At 39.3% G+C, this 20,221-nt stretch overlaps 1 protein-coding gene across 2 annotated transcripts in view; it reads right to left on the bottom strand.

The window, feature by feature from the left end:
• Positions 1–20,221, bottom strand: part of LOC117396801 (ribosome-recycling factor, mitochondrial-like) — a 41,798-nt gene that overhangs the window by 20,410 nt on the left and 1,167 nt on the right. For both annotated transcript variants that reach the window (XM_059005186.1, XM_034909088.2), the window contains exons 2-3: positions 2,335–2,538; positions 28–183 (exon numbers count right to left, since the gene is read on the bottom strand). In XM_059005186.1, the coding sequence (XP_058861169.1) occupies positions 28–183; positions 2,335–2,518 (340 nt within the window). In that variant the 5' untranslated portion in view covers positions 2,519–2,538. The remainder of the gene's footprint in view (positions 1–27; positions 184–2,334; positions 2,539–20,221) is intronic.

Raw genomic sequence — 20,221 nt, 5'->3', positions numbered from 1 at the left:
GAAAGAAAGAAAGAAAAAGCCACCCACCAGGTGAGGTTCGGATGCTTAAATTCCTGCTATAATCTTCCTTGAGGTTTTCAATCACCGCGTTCATCTCTTCTTTCACCTCCTCCAGGTTAATGATATCTTCCACTAGTGCAGAATTGATACTCACTCTAGCCTGTGGCTGTCCTTTTCCTTTAGCTGCAAATGAGAAAATACTGGGTTACCAGCAGACCTGGCAGCTAAGCACCATGGCTGTGCAGTGGAACAATGCAGCTGATAATAATTATTACAAATAAATACAAGCATCAATCACAGACGAGAGATAGGATTCAGAGAGACTGGATTCAGAGAGATTGTTTGAATTATTAGAGGATGCGCTGGACTGTTCACCACAGCAGGGGTTCCCTGCTGGCATTCTGACCTCAGCTGCTGCTATTATCCCAAATGAAAGGACATGACAAAACGACTACAAGTCCTTCTCCTCAATGTCTTCATTGTCATTGAATTTACTGAGTTTTTTACTTTTTTTTTTTATTTTTTTTATTTTTTTTTAAGTATTTCTAAATGTACCACTATTGAGTGTACAGTTATGGATGACATAAGTTTAAGTAGACCAATGTTTTGGATAATGACTTCCATCTGATTGACCTGAAGGCTTTAACTCATGAGTTGTGTGTTTTTTTTTTTTTTTAAAAAGAATGTCTTTATGGATTAAGTAAAAGTTTGAGATAAGGCTGTAAAGGTTTAAACTGAAATAAACCTAATAAATATTTTACTAAATGTTTAACCGAAAATGTACTGCTTTATGAGGATCTTGCATTGATTTTTACAGTTGTCAAAGTTTCAGCATTTTGATGCATTGTAAACCACTGTAATTGAATACTGGATGTGAAAACTGGCTGTGCAACATCTGAAACACTATATCAATTATGAAGATGACTGGTCTACTCTTTTTATTGAAAACTTGCATAATAGTTTAAACGGTAAAGGACCGCTTACACAGAAGTTTTTAATGTTTATTATTACACAGATTTAAGTTACTGTAGGTATTTTTCATGACAATGTGAAGGTGCTTGACTTTCAGAAAACCGAGTTTCTTTCAGACAATCTGACATGAATCTTTCTCCGTTTCAGATATAAACATAATAAAAAAAGTTAGTGAAAAACTTGACTTGTTAATTACTATAAGCGCTAAACTTTTCCAGGTGGTTAATATCATAATAAACCAGACTACTCCTTGTTTGGAGTTAAACTGGCAATTAAAACACCAAAACAATATAAATAAACACAAGCACCCTCTGGGAGTCGGGAATAATTGGGCTCAGGGCTGGTCTGCAGAAACACAGTTTTGACTTGTTCTACGACTTTTCATTCAGAAACATCTGTGTGGGAGTCAGAATACAACACACATCTTTGAAATGGTTAAAAAAGCTTTTATTTTATTTTATTTTTTAAACAAAAGCGACAAGCTAATGTCCTTTTTTAAACTTTACATCCAATTTTTAATGTGAGCATTAATCAACTTGTTTTGTTTAGCATTATGGGATGCGACAAATATTAAATATGGTACTGCTTTCATATTAGATGATGAATGTTTTTTTGTTTTTTTTAATAAAAATATTAAGCAGTTATTTTTTTACACCTTTCCTCCAATTTTTTATTTATCTTTTGCTGCTACTTTAAAAAGGAGAAGTCTTATTTGTTTTTTTGATAAATTGTATATGCACAACATATCTGGTTGCAATCACAAATAAAATAGCTGAAGTCTGTATTTTTTTTACTAGGTGTATGTTCTGACTGCATATATGTGGCCTCTTGGTTAGTGCACTACACACACAATGATGTTGCACATAAATGCCAGCATAGCTCATTTTCTCCTGTTACCTTCACTTAGCTCCCTTCTCATGAATGAAGTCAATGTGAATCGGATTTTTTAATGTTTTTGTTATGTAGCAAGTGAATACAAATATATTAAAGTTAACCAGGGGAGAGGAATTTCCGGTAACATACAGTACATAAAATCTGAATAAATCTTTCCCTTTAGGAACTCAAAATTGTGCTGACATTTTTTGTTAAAATATAAACTGTAATTTGATTTTCCAGTCACAGAAAATGGGCTACACTACAGTAGTTTCTCTGCTTTCCCAGGGTACTGACTGATACTGAACCAAAATACACACCACATCTCTCTTCTGTGTGTTTGATTTAACAGCAGCTGCTGGCTTGGATGAACTGCAGCAATAATAATACACAATGCTCGTGCGTCACCGGGAATGGCAAGACCTTGACAAATCTGACATAACTGAAGCAAAGTAGGTTTTAGGCACGAGTCACAGACAATATCCCTACCTTTGTTTTTCTTGGTTGCTAAATGCCGGCTCTGGCTTAGTAGCAGGGCCCCACACTGCCCACAGCCTTTCTGCCAGAGGCCTGGTTGGCTCATACTGATCTCCAGGGGGGACCTCAGGAGAGCTGGCAGGGATCTGCTCAAGGCAGGCCGCAGATGGCCCAGTCGACTCAGTGCCATTGCCATGAGGCGCCTCACAACGGATACTGAAAAAAAAGAAATCTAAATATAAGAAAAACTAAATCACAACCATAACCTCAAACACAGTATCACTAATTCTGATGGATGCTATTAACCTAAACATTTGCTTACTTTACCAAATTCCAATTTTATTCAGTTTTTCGGATTTGCATTTGTTTTTTTGCAAGGAGAAAATAATTAAATGTATAAAATGTTATGTTATAGAATTGGGGGTTCTTAAATGGTGTATAATCCTGAATTATATCCTCGTTTTCAAAACAGGGTTACCCACGGATATTCAGATCATTGATGTTCCCTTTTGTATAGGAAAAGGGTTTGTTGCCATAATTCGCTCCTCTCAAGCTCCTCTGGAGGTCCAGTTCCCTCTCTATGGATGAAATCCCCTGCAAAGGTGGCATGCAGAAAGAGGCTGCTCCATCCACTTGCATTGTTATATCTGGAGTACAACTGATCAAATTGTGAATAAACTGCACTGTACATAGTGTTGATATATGTGTCATGGTCATTAACTTTGTCCTAATACAGAATTTAAATTTACAGCTGTGGCGGGGGATCTGTTACTGACATTCTGTTGATCTAGCAGTTAACGTGCTGTTCTGGGTATTTATTGCAGTTTAAGTAAATGCAGTCATTGCCATCCTAATGACTCAAGTTGTTTTTCTTCCATGTATTCTTTCTTTTTTGTTGTAGGTTTCAGTTACAATGTAGGTGGGGCTCTACTGTAGAATGCTCTACAAAGCAATGAAAGGGTTACCATCACTCTCCCCAGTTCATTGAAGAAATGCTAACAAGATAAGACTGCAATTGTTAGGTGGTGTTTTGCAGCTTGCTAAACTAAACATTTTCTTTCTGCAAACACACAAAGTAGATCATCAGTCATCCTGTCATTGCACTGCTGCTTTCATAAGGGAGAGCCCAGCGATCGGGAGTAACTCAGTGTTATACTGTTGAAAACATCTTCGTAAAACACGAGTGCCGAAAAGTGTTCACACTGCAGCTTTGAATAAGCTGCAACAACACTGTAATACTGTAGCTTTATCTCAGGCAGACAGGGAGCCCTTGGCAGGAACAAAGACTGAAGACAAACATCACGGTAACAATCCCACTTAAATCTACCGCAGGGAGGCATTTCTAAAGCATGACAAACAGGCTTCTGTAATGACTGTAGCTTATTTTTGAAGACTGAAGCTAATAAATTATTTTAGTAAATCTTGCCTTCAATGTGGTGCTGTTTGCTCGATTTTAATATACATTCTTAATATGAAAACACATCAGAGACAGCATAGCAGCAGAGGCAGGGGGCGTGGCCGTGGTCCTTGTGTGTGTGCCTTTATTTTACAGCAAGAACTTCCAAAATGTTATTAATATTATTATTATTTATTTCTTACTGCAGCGTAAGGTATCAGAAAAATGATACTGCATAAAAAATAAATAACACACAACAACTAGTAGCAAATTAAGAGATTTGGGTAGCAAAATACTACCAAATATACATTAACATTGAGCCTTGATATACAGTCGTCTGTATAAAAATAACTACACAACATTTTCAGGAAGCTGGGTAAAAAGCGAGGCATTTCAAATTGACGTGCTTGCCTTTTCTGTCCCATGAGACTCTGGCTCGCTGTAAGCAGCACAACACATTTTTCTCCCAGATGGCTTTCCATAGAGATCACTATGTGTTCAAATATTGAGATATTTGTCATAGCACCAGTTAAAATCAACAGCTTCAGATGAGGAACTGTTTTATACTTTCCATGTGATTTGTCTGCATGATTTTCTAGTGGCTGTAATCGTAAACATTGGATCACAGGACTCTTGTAAAAGTTTCTCATAGTAAAAGCATGGCAAAATGTACCAAAGCAAGGTAAAACGTGGTATGCTAAGTCGTTTCCATATACAGTACACAAAAAAAAGCTCTTTGTAGTCTAGTATATAGCACAGATGTCTCTGGGCACATATTAATTAGCCCTATGTAAACATGTACCTGCGACACTGAATTTGGATAACTGCTGGAAGCAGTTATACAGTGTATCAAATATTACAGGTTTGTGTGGAAGTGCATAGCACATCAATCTAGATCCTCTTTCACTGTCAGGAGTGCCGGACACTACATTATTTGGTCCATTGGAAACAACGGTTATACTAAATTATTTTCAATTTCATTGTTCACATTATAAGCTAACATGATTCTTCAAAGCCACATGTACATTAAAAAAATAAATTCTGGTAGATTTCCAGGATTCCTTGTGGGAATAGAACATATTAGGAGTATGTTTTCCTTTCTTATATTTAAACAAATGGTGGTGCAACAGTTTAGCCTCAAAAAGGGAAACAGGTTTCCCTAAAGGGAATTGCTCTGCTAACCATGCTGTATGTGTGGGTTACACAACACAAAACAAAATATGTTTCTTAAAAAGATAAAAAAAAAAAAAAATCTCCAGGCACTAACGCCCCAGACTTGGTAGGCGGCTTGTTGGGAAAGTGCTGGGGGAGGGAAGCAATATGAAGTTTACAGTAAGGCATACAATGGGTAGTGATGTAAATCTTCCCATTATAGCAGCTGATCATGAGAAAATAAAACCTGAGTGCAGGTAGCTTGGGTAATAGTATGCTAAATGTCCAGAACGTTACTGGTTACAATTCTGCATAGGTATTTGGGTTGGATGATAATTACAGTTTAAATCCTATTTTAACCCTTTCCTCCCTCTACCGCTCCCTGTTGGACAAACTGGTTGTTTACAAGACGAGAGAGGAAGAAGAGAACAGTAGCACTGACCTTTTTTAGCGTTAGGGAGTCATTCTGCGGTTTCCCATGGTCATACTGTGCATTTACCATAATTGGACATTTGTTTTAAAAACCATACCTCTCTATGCATTCACTATGTTTACTACAATATCCTAAGCTTTTACTATGGTAAACTTTTAACAATGGATTCCAGTACAATAAATAATCATGGCTAAACAAATTATCAATAATATCATGATTATTGTTCATATTATATAATTAGGGCTTTTGATTTTCGGTTTTAACCGATAAAACTGCCCGATACAAAAAAACAAGAAAAAAATGAAATCAGTTATATCCAATAATCACTGCAAAAATACTGGAAAGGGTTACTCAATTCAGGTTGACTTGAACCCTTTCCCAGTGAAAAAAATTAATAAAAAAGTAACCTAACTTTCTGCAGTACAGTTGGGCAATGTCCTCCCTTCCTAACTTGGATCTCACATTAATTTGTTAGGAATACTTAAACCCACCGAAACTACTGAGTGGCAGCAAATTCCTACGTTTCTATTGGAGGACTGTAACACGCTCTGCAAGACTTAAAACAAGACTACAAGAAACCGAGTATTGTTCTTGCTCTTGAGATTTAAAGCTATATTCCAGTTCAATAGGGAGTATTTACATGCTCTGGGAATTTAAAACAGAAGGATTTTGTTGTGGAAGACAGCAAAGTAAATAAGGTACAACTGAAAAAGTGTGCAAGTACTGTCGAGTTACTACACATATTGCGACAGGAAAAAACTAAAGTAACCGAAAACAGTAATTTCATACAGTATATAAAAAGCAAAAGCCCCCCCCAAAAAAGGATTTACATATAACTTGAAAATAGCTAAAAAATAAGCACAGAAAAATGAAATTAATAAAAAGTGAAATACAGAAGCCCTATAGGCCTCTATAATCTAATTTAAGACAGGGGTAAGTAACCTGAGCTAACCTAAGAGCCTTCAAACACTTTCCCCTTAGAAATTGGCTCAGTTACATGAAGATGAATTCTTAGACTTTGCAATTTTACAAAAGACAATGGATAACCATGTACCAGTATATATTTAAAAATCATTCAATATACGCATGTACGTTCAGACAGGAATAGAACCGCATTCTGACACCCTAAATAACTGTAAAGACTCTAAGTTTTATTTATTTATTTATTTTTAATCACCTGTTAATTTTTATAAAACTAGACCCAAAACAAAGTGGCTCACTATAACCAAAGGTGTTTTGTGCTACCAAGTTGTTTGTTTCTCTTTAAAAATAAATAAAATAAAGGTGCTTGGGGGGGGGGGGGGGGGGGGGTGACAGACAATGTCCCTGTGAGCAAATCTGAAATGCAATGAATAAACACACAAGAGAAACAAGCATACTAGTATACTTCATCACAAACACTGCTAGAGTAGCAGATAGCCAGGAGAGGGCACTGCCTTGTTTAACAGCAATCCATCTCTCTTAACACTTGTCATTATGGACTGCATCAAGAACCTTCTCTTCACAGTCCACACTGTATGCAGGGTGGATTTCTTTACTGTACTCAGGTTTAAACATCTGGTTAAATTTTACATTTTAAAAAAAGTTTAATTAGGCTTCAATACACAGAGTTGTGGTTGGTGAAACCAAGTCCTACTATATTTGATCATACTCTTCAATAAAACATCAGAATCTATACATTTTAAAAGGTACTATAGAATACATAAGTGTGACAAGAATGGCTGAGTGGGTGACGTCAGACCAGAAGACAGGAACACAAACGACAGAGATGTGGAGTTTGGTTAAGCCGAGCGCGTGATTGCGCTCAGCATTTAATAAACAGAAAATAAAAGGTTTTAAACACAAAAACACGGGACACGGCACTATATGCCAAAATAAAGAGACAAACAAAACAGACTAAACAGTGAACAGACAAACGGACAAACACGGTGAGTGAAAACACTAATTGCTTTGCTTTGCTTTGCTTTGCTTTGCTTTCTTTTCTCCTCTCTCTCCCGTTCTCCACTCACCGAACACCAACCCCCAGTGAGTGAAAACATGCAGCTTTTATGCAGTTGTACCGAGATTCGATTGCTAGTCAATCATTCAATTGGAATCTCGGTACAACTGCACGTGAATTAATTAAAGTGCAATTCCCCGTGCTCACATATTACTTTTTACTTGCACGTGATGTGATGTGCCATCCCCGTGCCTAAATACAAATATACAATTTACACACACGTGAAACACAGACCGCTTATATCCCGTGTACCAATGCCTATACACCAACATTTACACACAACACGTAACATAACATACACAGGGGGGGGCACTTTGCCACATATACCCCCCCTTGTGCAACGCACACATGGCCTCAATGGCCACCTCCCCCCTCAGTCCCAAAGTCCCGGAAGAGGGGGAAGCAAGTTGTTTCTGGGGGTGGCCATGGTGGAATGTCTGGCACCCCCCAATTGTTCGTGGCTGGCAGCTCCCTCTTCCGGGGCTTCAGCCACACTATCTGCTGCCGCGAAAGTGCAGCTGGGGGAGCTGGTCTCCTGACCTCCCCCTCTTTCTTTATGGCCGGCAGCTCCCCTTCATGGAGCTCCGGCCACAGTGTAGCGACCCGAGGCAAAGCAGAGGCCCCGGCGACCCCAGGCGAAGCAGGACCCTCGATGACCTCAGGCGACGGCAGCAGCAGCGGACCCTCGGGAGGTGGAGGCAGAGGCAGCTCCTGCTCCTCTCCCTCGGGTGGTGGTGGTGGTGGAGGCAGAGGCAGCTCCTGCTCCTCTCCCTCGGGTGGTGGAGGCAGAGGCAGCTCCTGCTCCTCTCCCTCGGGTGGTGGTGGTGGAGGCAGAGGCAGCTCCTGCTCCTCTCCCTCGGGTGGTGGTGGAGGCAGAGGCAGCTCCTGCTCCTCTCCCTCGGGTGGTGGTGGTGGAGGCAGAGGCAGCTCCTGCTCCTCTCCCTCGGGTGGTGGTGGTGGAGGCAGAGGCAGCTCCCGCTCCTCTCCCTCGGGTGGTGGTGGTGGAGGCAGAGGCAGCTGCTGCTCCTCTCCCTCGGGTGGTGGAGGCAGAGGCAGCTCCTGCTCCTCTCCCTCGGGTGGTGGAGGCAGAGGCAGCTCCTGCTCCTCTCCCTCGGGTGGTGGAGGCAGAGGCAGCTCCTGCTCCTCTCCCTCGGGTGGTGGTGGAGGCAGAGGCAGCTCCTGCTCCTCTCCCTCGGGTGGTGGTGGAGGCAGAGGCAGCTCCTGCTCCTCTCCCTCGGGTGGTGGTGGAGGCAGAGGCAGCTCCTGCTCCTCTCCCTCGGGTGGTGGTGGAGGCAGAGGCAGCTCCTGCTCCTCTCCCTCGGGTGGTGGTGATGGCGCTGCCGGCTCCTCCGACAGCGGGGGTAGGGCTGGTGGCGCTGCCGGCTCCTCCGACAGCGGGGGTAGAGCTGGTGGCGGGCGTCTCCGCTGGGCTCCCTTCAGCAGCAAAAACAGCGGCTGCTGTGGAGCCCGAGCTTCACGCCCTCGTCCCTCCCAAAAAAAAATAGGGGTTTGGGCCTTCAGCTCCTCCCCTCCGGACACAGGACGCACCGGCTCCTCCCCTCCGGGCCGTGGGCGCACCGACTCCTCCCTCTCGGGCCGTGGACGCACCGACTCCTCCCTCTCGGGCCGTGGACGCACCGACTCCTCCCTCTCGGGCCGTGGACGCACCGACTCCTCCCTCTCGGGCCGTGGACGCACCGACTCCTCCCTCTCGGGCTGTGGACGTTCGGGCTCCTCCCACTCGGGCTGTGGACGTTCGGGCTCCTCCCACTCGGGCTGTGGACGTGGCAGCAAGGGCTCCTCTTCTTCATCCTGCATGGGGCATAGGGCCAACGTGTGCCCATATGCCCCACAGCCAGGGCACCACTCCCCCCATCCCAGTCTTTGGGCCATTGCCTGTAGGGTCCTGTGGACGGAGCAGGGTATGGTGGTGTGGCTAGTTTGGCCACAGTCAAAACACCACAGCCCTGCTTCCACCTTTCTCCCTTTGCCCTCCTGTGCTCTTCTCCAGCCTCTTCTCCCCATTTCTTCTCCTTTGGTTTTTTTTTTTTTTTTTTTTTTTTTCCCCCCAAAAAAAACTGCGGTTCCCGCTCTGGCCTGAGCCCTGGAGGCGCTGTTATCCCACTTCTGACACCACGTGTGACAAGAATGGCTGAGTGGGTGACGTCAGACCAGAAGACAGGAACACAAACGACAGAGATGTGGAGTTTGGTTAAGCCGAGCGCGTGATTGCGCTCAGCATTTAATAAACAGAAAATAAAAGGTTTTAAACACAAAAACACGGGACACGGCACTATATGCCAAAATAAAGAGACAAACAAAACAGACTAAACAGTGAACAGACAAACGGACAAACACGGTGAGTGAAAACACTAATTGCTTTGCTTTGCTTTGCTTTGCTTTGCTTTCTTTTCTCCTCTCTCTCCCGTTCTCCACTCACCGAACACCAACCCCCAGTGAGTGAAAACATGCAGCTTTTATGCAGTTGTACCGAGATTCGATTGCTAGTCAATCATTCAATTGGAATCTCGGTACAACTGCACGTGAATTAATTAAAGTGCAATTCCCCGTGCTCACATATTACTTTTTACTTGCACGTGATGTGATGTGCCATCCCCGTGCCTAAATACAAATATACAATTTACACACACGTGAAACACAGACCGCTTATATCCCGTGTACCAATGCCTATACACCAACATTTACACACAACACGTAACATAACATACACAGGGGGGGGCACTTTGCCACAATAAGGTATACAGAAAGTTTCCCCTCAGCAGGGGCTTTTTGCATTTTCGATGTGATTACTGTATTGTCTCATCTACAGTATCTGTGCAAGCTTTCCTGTAATGAAAAAAACAATCAGACTTGTTTCATCTCGTTAGCAACAGCAATGAACTCAATCAGTGTATCACAACACCAGGGAAGCTCACACAGGTGTAGAAGGGGAGAAATTAGTCTCACTCTCTATGGATGATGCAAAAAGCCCCAACTACCTAACTAGAAGCATATTGTAATGGTTTTGTAATATTGCCATTACAAATTCAAGGACATAATGAAAAACAGAAACAAAACAAAAACCAATAATTATTTAATTTTGAACACCCTGTCTATTCTACCTTTACAGTATAAAGTAATATTTCCATTAATAGGGTGTATAATAGCTAAACAACATTAAAAGACGGGACACTTTCTTTTATTTTACACAATTGTCAGGTGAAATCAGGTTTAACCTTGATCTTAATTTCATTCAGGGGGTAGAAATCTAGGTTTTCTGGGGTTTAACCCTTACATTCTCTAATGACAAGGTACTATCACCAATGGTAATAATAATAATAATAATAATAATAATAATAATAATAATAATAATAATAATAATACACACCACTGAATAGAATAAGACTAATTTCCATGGTGGTTTCTGGTACAGTTTTAGTACGTTTTTAAGCAAAATCATTGATTAGGAACATCAGATAAAAAGAGAAAATTGCCAACTTGATTTTTGCTTCGGCATAACATTCACCATCTAATACTGAAGGATCACCATTCAAAACATATTAACGTATTTAAAACGGACCTTAACACTGATATTAAAAATCTTTATTGGGAAAAACGTGCACTCTCTCTAGTGCTGTAAGAACTACATTAGTAGGAAATAACACAGTGTTCCAGGGGGACAGGTAAATACACTCTGGTGTACCAACATTAATTAGAGAGGCCACAAGTGAGCTTTCAACTTAAAAACAAACAGTCACCAGGATGTTGCTTTTGAACACTGAAAGCTAGGAACATAACTTACGTGCACCTATAAATTGAGTTATACATTTGTACTGGTTAAATATTTTACAGAACTATCATATTCAATAAATAAAAATAATTAAAAAATCCCTTCACTTGTGTATTTGGAGGATTTTTTTGTTATTAAAAGCTTGTTTCACACTACTGTATATAATTCACTTCATGAATACTTTTCAACCAAAACCTTAATGCAAGTTTTGAAATGTTGACATAGGCAGGTGTATAAACCTGCACATTCAGGTACCCCTGAAAGTGTTACATGCTGGTTTCAAACCGTAGTGTAGTCAAAATATAACCTGACTTTGTCTCTCTGCCATCTCCACATGCGGAGAGAATTCAGACAGCTTCTGTTTACAGTCTGCCGCTCTCTACTGTATCAACAACAATCAAACTGTGTTATTGTAGTGCACTTGCAAGAACAAGGCACCTCCCCGGCTTTCAGAACAGAGCCATGCTCTGATATTGATCATGCTTAGTGATGTGTGGGGCACAGGTTCACTGACAGACAGGCCTGTTCCAACAACAAAGCCCATGCTGAATGGATTGCTTCTATAACTCCCGGGAAGAACTGTTACTATCAGCAAATACTTTGAAACTAGGCAATAAACAGTGGCTGCTTTTAGAGTGGAAGTCATGCAGAAAAACTGTGTCCAGGTGCTGAGCATGAAGCACCCCTTTCTTTTTGATTCAAGGTTTAAACAACTGGGGCAGCTGGTCCCCTTGCGTGTGTTATACTCCGATAGCATCAGAACTGAAAGGTAATGTTCATGTTTTAATCACACTAAACAAGGATGCTATTAAGAGAGAGGAACCTTTAGTTATTACCTACCAGCGTCTTTGTTTTGAATTGCTGTTGTAAATGATTATGTAGCTTTTCTTATTTTTTCCAGTTGCATTTTTGTGATGTTTGCAGTGATTCCGAGTGGTTCTCACTGCAATTACTCAAATAGTTAGTGTTGAGGTGTTTTGACCAAGAGGGGATCTTCAGTCCCAGATGCCTGCCATAAACCTGTGTAGCGTAGGCTTCACCAGCTGTGTGTTTAATATATCAGTAAGCACCAGCAGCATCTAATGCACAGCAGTGTATTGCTAGCAGAACAAAGACAAACTTGATCCAAAGTGCCCCCCCCCCCCCCACCAGACATAATATAATCATATATCAGATGGTCAAAGTTTTCTTCACAAACAAATAACATTTCAAACATCATTCTTTTCTAATCTTACCCGGAAACGGAATGAGGTCGGCGACGGTTGCTAGGTGATGTAATTGCTCGCGCTCAGAGTCTCAAGGCGTCGGCGGCATGCCATCATTTTTGATTGATAGTTCATCGTTGTCCAGTGAATATATCGACAGCACAGAATTACATTGCATTCTATTATTTCTATAATAGTAGACTTTTATTGACTCCACGATGAGTCAAAGGGAAATGTCTTGTTTGCCACAGCAGGTGGAAAACAGAAGAAATGTATTGACAACGAGACATCAAGGACGGATTGACTTGTGGAAGAAACCATTAATATTGCTTATGCCCAGGTAACATTATTTATAGATGTATGCTCTAAAGAAAAGGTAACGCATTTTAAAAACGAGATTTAGGCTCATGTGTAGGGCTGTGCTGTGCGTTTTCAGGTTTAAATTTTACCCTATTTTAGATTCTTGTAATTTCTTTAAATTATGATGTTCTTTAAAAAAAAAAAAAAGAAACACCATTCACACAGCCCATTCTTTGCTTGATCGGGTAAATTACAGTAATCCGTCGTGTATCTGCCAGTCACACATCCGCCCTAACCGTTTATCTACCATGATCGAGCTCTTCAGCAACACAGCTTATTGTTCAACAGAGAAGATTAGTTCAGAGAAGTTTTCGTACCTGTACAGTAAGAGGGCTCTAAATTGGCAACAAAAAGGGCAAGGCCAAAATGGCCTTCAGTTCAACAGGTAGAGGGAACCAAGGCCACTAAACTTCCAAAGGCCAAAGTGTAGGAAGTTGTGTAATTTTGCTTAGGATTCATATATAAAGCTAATTATTAGCCACAGAAAGAAACTTAATAACTATGTATCTAATGATTTTTTTTTGGTCAACTAGCAGCCTATACAGAGCTCCAGACGACATTTTTGCCATAGGAGCCAAAAAAAATTGGCTGCCAAACCCAACTGTTGGGTGTCACTTCAGGAGCAAGGTGGTTGCTATCATATTCAACCGCTTAAAATACAACAACTTGTTAAGACACTAAAGTGATACTAAAACAGTAACTTGATGCCTGTACTCACTTGTTTGTTGCCTCATTCTGTTGAATAGATAATCTATGCAGCTGATGACTGCAATGAACTCAGCATTTTATATTTGAGATATTTTGCAAGTGTTGTGTATGGAATTGGTGACCGCACCTCTGATTGTGTACAGCTGTAATATGGGAAGTAGCCTGCTGTAGCTCACATGCTCAGTATTAGTTAGTGGAGTCCTGGTCTGAGAGCATGTAACACAGCCTGCTCTTAAGTTTTTTATTTTACTGTACTTGCAACCATTTATTGTTCCAGTAAAAACCAAGTTTCTATTATATGCAATATTAAAAACACCACAGTAAACAGAATATCATACATATTTCCAAACCATTCTTTATCATTACCACAATCTGAATGCTACGTTTGGTGAATAGAAGTTTTTCTACTGCAATAAAGAACACTGCAGTATATTTCATTTTTAATTCCCTTAAATGTTTTGGTTTTTTTCTCTCAGGACTACACTTACTAATTACAGTCCCAAGTATCTATATGCGTTCTGCTGTCACCGTTCTTAAAATGGTCAGTTTGAGAAATAAACTCAGGTTTTCCCTGCAGCAGCTGACCCTGCTTTAATACAGAACCCACGCTACATTTACTGTTTATCATTATGGTAACGTCTCAATTGCCGTGCCTGCTTCTTTGGCTGAAGTCAAGAGATATTATCTGCTCGTCATGCAACTAGGTAAATTGCTGCACAATTAAATCATCCTCAGACTCCTGAAGATAAACCATGTAACTGAATATATCTGGGATAGATACGGCTGCTAAAGATGCAACTCCAAACTTTATTTAGGCACCCTATATTTTGAGAGGTGAAAAAAAACATTGGTTCATTGGAGTTCACAAAGAAAACTTTTCAGGTTGACACAGTAACTATTTCACAAAAAAAAAAAAAAAAAAAGAAAGATTGACCTTTTGCTGTGTTTCAGCTGTTCGTTATAATTATTTTCTTTATTTTAAGTTTTGGTTAAGTTTATACAACAGTATTCGCTCATGTTTGGGTACCATCACAACTGCTGCCTGAAACTGGGGTTACTGTATTCTACTGGTGTTAATACAGACTTACAGGCATTTATGTTCGATCAGATTGTTATCATCCCTCTCACGCTTCAGTTTAAAACAGGTGATATGCTGGGTTTTTTTTTTCTTCCTTTTACAGACCGACGTCATAGAGCATTCATAAATATTGCCACGTGCTGTGTATTGAATTGATGTGACAACCACGCAAATCCCGTAATCAGGTTATTGATTTTGGACCCAAACAATTCCCAATGCAGACGTCTCTCTAGTTGCTCTAAAGTAGTTGAAAGGGCACTGCGGCCATAACGGCTGTGAATAGACTTCCATTCTGAGGGGCACTGCGGCAATTGATAAGGGCACCCACACCAATTGATAAGGGCACCCACGCCAATTGATAAGGGCACCCACGCCAATTGCTGCATGGCTGCCATTCATTTGGAGCCCTGAAGTAACTTAAACAATCCGCAACCAATTTCCCAATTGAATATGAGTCAGTTAATAATCTACATTAATTGATGCACTGAGAACAAATTATTATTCAAAAGCAAGAAACAAAGCCTTAAAATACAATGTATGTATTATTATAGTAATATAATAAGGTATATGCATTGAGAAAATTATACATAATTAAAACAGATTTTTTTTTTCATTAGATTGTGACATTTCTTACCACAAAACAAATAACCTACAAAAAGACAGAGCTTTACTCCAGCAACACACAAGGAAAGTATATGTTGCTGGGTATCTAGCTACGTGAGGCGGGAGGGTGAGAAACAATCCATGCTTAATTGAGCCTCGCAAAATAAATGATCCATTATTCTTGCACCTTACCCGAGATCTCTTGAGCAACACCTGACATCAATCACTCAATTTGAAATAACCTGCAACACTAAGCTATTATTCCAGATGGTAGCCTATACCTATGGAGATATTTCATCCAAATAACACACTTGTTAAAAGGTGTACAAATTGGTACCCCCAGGCTTTTACTGGACAGTCAGCAGCACTCTTCAAAGTGTCATTTTAAAAGCCTGCATGCTTGTGCAACCGAGATTATAGGAGCACTGGTGTTTCTTGAAAGCCTCTTATCTGAAAGCGAATCCTCTTCTTTCTATCCATTCTTCCACTTCACTTTTAAAAAACCTCTCACTTGGTTTCCTTTTTGTCACTTATCTTTCCATTTCCGCACTCCCTCTGTCCTTCATCCTTTCTTTCTGCTTTTATCATCCACTTTTCTTTTCATCTTTCTATCAGCATGCTTCTGGCATAACTACCCCAGTCCACATTTCTTTGGCGATTTCCATCTATTTTACATTGGTACTAAACCTGCCTTGACTAGAGAATCCTACAGGAAATGCAGAAACTCAACAGCCTTCCTCAATCCATTCAAACCATGTGACCTTTCAACTATGCCCACACCACCTACTCTACAAACATGTACAGCAGGTGGGCTGGCAGAGTAAGGCTGTTTAGTCCTGGCAGTTATGATTCTCCAGACAAGCTCAAAGCAAGTTTAAAACCAGGTACAGTAAAAGTAGATTTATAGGACATTTTAAATACTGGAGCAACAGAAGCCAGAGCCTCGAAGAATAATTGCAAACTTTAAAGCAGTGAAATGCAAGACATACTTATTCGTGTTTAGAATGTATGCTTACAATATACATTATTAGGAATTAACTCCAATACAATATTACTTAATATCATTTTAATGATCTGAATATTGGCATATCTTAATACTGCCCTCTAAAATGTGGGCAGCAGTGTGGAGTAGTGGTTGTGGAGGGTTGTGGGTTCAATCCCCAGTGGGGGACACTGCTGTTGTACCCTTGAGCAAGGTACTTTACCTAGATTGCTCCAGTAAAAACTGTATTAATGGGTAATTGTATGTAAAATAATGCGACATCTGTATAATGTGAAATAATGTATAATGTGATATCTTGTAACAATTGTAAGTCGCCCTGGATAAGGACGTCTGCTAAGAAATAAATAATAATAATAATAATGTGATATCATCACAAACCTAATTTCACTGTAGTTTTATTCTACAATACGTAGTAATGTTAATAAGTGGGTCTATAAATGTCCTTGGGGGGTAAACCTCAGCTGGATTGACATAATTAGACAGCATTTAGATGTTTAGATCATTAAAATAGACCCTGATTAGGCCTACCCAGTCAAGGGAGAGACTTTTTTTTTTTTTTTAGGGGTGCAACAATTAATCGATGCATTGACTATTGATCATCTGTCCTTAAATTTTACCTAGCTTCGATTACATTTTGGTGAATCGATGCATCGAATTAGTACCCAGTTTTGTGTCTCCTGTTGCCGGTTTACATTAAAACATTGAGTGTGAGTGCGCAGCTTCTAGTGCAAGTATGGTAGTGCGCGTACTGTTGAGCGTTGACTCAACAAAAACGTCACTATTGTCACAACACTTCCAGGTATTTAGGAACGCTTCGTTGCATTCCTAAACTAAACGGCAAAATTTAAAATGAACGATTCGGCATATCGGCCTGCAGCTTCTAAAAATAATCTTACAAAATCTTAAATACAAGTTTGAATTAAATATGCTGCATATATATATATATATATATATATATATATATATATATATATATATATAATGTTGTAGTTACGTTGTCATATTTGCTGTGTTATTTGTTATACAATAATACATAAATAAAATAATTATATGTGTGTGTGTATTAACAATTACCGTTTTGACGGCGGATTGCAGTATCAGTATCTACATTTAAATCCCATTCATAATTTTTGTGGCTGTCACCATCTTTCTGTTGATCAGCTCACCAGCTCTCAACGGTGAATTTAGGAACGATTCTCAGCGTTGAATTTAGGGACGCAGCTGTAGATTTGCGCGTTGCTAGGATACACACTTCAAGCCTACATTACGCGTTGGATAAGACAAATCAGAAGTAGGCAAAGTGCTCACGTTTTTTTTTTTTTTTTTAAATTAAGGCAACACTATCTATTAAATCTAACAATTACCTTTTTTATTTCAAAGCATGTTGTGTTTGGATTATATGACAATATTAGAGAAAAAGAAGCTGAATTTAGTATGACAGTTATATTAGTCAGGGTTTGTGAGATTAATTCAAATGCGTTGCTTTTGGACATAAAATGTAAACAGTATTGAACAACCATAGTTCAGAAATTACTTCTGTTAAAATATAGTATTTTTTATCATTGTTACAATGTTAATCTGATGCGGACGCACACATATTCTTTTCAGTTGTTAAATGTAAATCCTTTGTATTTCTTTTTTTATAATCGGAAATTTGAATGCAAGTCGTGCCTTTTTGTTTAACTATTATGCACAACAGTGTTTTTAGTTATTTGATCTTCTGTTAAAAAACTAACGTTTGTTTATTTTGAAAAGTAAAACATCAATGCATCGATTATCGTTGATAAATGTCTATACAATAATCGAATACGAAATTAGGGTGGCGATTGCACCTCTACATTTTTTGTCAGCCTTTATCATATTCTTCATCTAACACTTTCTCAAATGCAGCCACCAGGGGTGATTTTGTGTGACCACTGCAGACCCACAGGCACCCCTTTCTCAAGCAAACTTTGGGTAATTTCATGTGAAAGCAACACAAAACTTTACCTGTAAACAGAATTACACGTGGGTCAGTATACACGTTGAGAATATTTGGAAACTGAGTTATGAAAACTGAAACTGAAAAATGCAACTTTGTACAATTTGTATTGTAGATTAATCAATAACTTTCTTCTAATTGAGGGGTTCAGCTTAAGGCTCTTTCTCATCAAGGTGGAAGAACATGTCACTCACAAATACAACAGAAAGTCCCAGGTCTTGCAATTTATATGTGATCTTCACTGACAAAATACTACTACTTTGATTTTGGTTTACTTGTATACTTTCATCACCCATGAAGGTGCTCGCCCATTTTTCTCCGGGGATTTCCAGAAATAAGAGATATTCAAGTTTGTATTGCAGTTTGCAATACATGGCAGATGTCACTGACTACATTGATCATATTTATTGTGCTTCACACAAATACTGCAAATGCCAGGACCTTCTTGTGCACAGCAGTATATTGCCAGCAAAACAAAAGGAAACTTCATTCAAAGTCACAGATCACTATGTGGCACCTGCTCTTACTTCTATAAAGACACTGCCTGATCTAGCCTATGTTACACATATCTATGGCAGGCAACAAAAACCGAACAGCATCTTAACAGGTTTATTTAAAAACAAAACAAAAAAAGCTTGTCGCTCTTTAACAAAACATTAGTTAGTCTCGGCTATTTTTAGTGTATTCTGTATTAAACTATCTTTAATTTATAACACAGAGAAATGTTTCTCAACTGGTGGTTAATGGAAATTTACAGGCATATCAAATGTCCGTGAGAAACACTGAAACTCCAGCGGTACAGTCAGTTTAAACCAGCATTTTACTAAACCAAAACAAACCATTCCTATCCACTCCAGACTGCGCTTTAGATAATGGGCCAGCTAGTCTGGGTCTTTCTTTGAACTTCATAATATACTGCACACACACTCTTCATTTATTCATTTTCCAAACAGAAGTAAATTACTGTGCTAACTCTCCAACCACAACTCTGCACATAAAGTACTCCAAGCCCTACTGGTCTGCAAGTAATTTTCATCTGCTTGCCTTGGTTGTAAGTACAACAGACAGCAGTAACTTAACCTACAGACTTCTTGTTTGATCTTTCACAGCTGTACCTAACATTTTCAGTAGCAATGCTATTTCCATTTTTTCTACAAGACTTATTTATTACATTCAATGAGAACCCTTGCTTTTTCCACACCCATGTTTCCTAATTCAGCCTGTGCTCATGGCTGTCAGATCTTTATTGCATGTTAATTATTATTATTATTATTATTATTATTATTATTATTATTATAATAACTATGAAACACAATAGGCCACATTTAAAGCTACCATGTCTGCCAGTCGTGTTCAGTTTTATAGGTCTGGCTGTTTACTATTAGCCTACATTCCTACATCCATTTAATCAGAAACTAGGCCCTGGATTTGGGAAACATTTGCATCCAATCGGCTTTTAAGACATTCATTAAGGACGACAATTACTCAGAAAATACCTTAAAACAGATTATAAAAAAAACGTTGAAATAATGTTTGAGTTACCGCAACTGCCACTTAACTGCAAACATCCTGACAAGGGTGCAGTAAATAAAACAAATTCAGGAATTTGAAGATGCTTACTATTTAACAATTTTATTTCACTTTAAAAAAAATGGTGCTAATTGCATTTAGTTGTGAAAACATTGATTCATGTGGCACAATATCACAAACTCAGGCATTTGCTGCTATAGTTTGCCATCATCTAGCTCTAATATGGGTAGCAAAGCAAAAATATGTCTAAAATATGTAGAAACTATATTTTAAGGCAGAAGTTACAACCAGCGGTGTTTTTACTGGCACTAAGGCAGATGATTTTGCGGCTGCCAGTAGCTGCACAAATTCTTACTAACTACCCAACCCATTTCTCTTTCTCTGAACTTAACGCCAATAAAATATTAATGGTTTCTCTTTCTTCTGTCAAGAACTACTGGCAGCAGTCTTTTTGGGGCTTTCTTATTAGGAGTAAAATTTCTACAGCCAGGGCTGGTGTAGGACCTTCAAAACACAGTCATGCTCACAACACTACTATACAAGTTCAAAGCAATTACACTGTTTTTTATACTTGTATTGTGTTCCCTTGTTTGTTATATATATATATATATATATATATATATATATATATATATATATATATATATATATATATATATAT

Source organism: Acipenser ruthenus, chromosome 31 (genome assembly GCF_902713425.1).
Source record: "Acipenser ruthenus chromosome 31, fAciRut3.2 maternal haplotype, whole genome shotgun sequence".
Classification (NCBI taxonomy): Eukaryota; Metazoa; Chordata; class Actinopteri; order Acipenseriformes; family Acipenseridae; genus Acipenser; species Acipenser ruthenus.
Note: the sequence above shows the minus strand (reverse complement) of the source record. Positions and strands in the feature narration are given on the sequence as shown.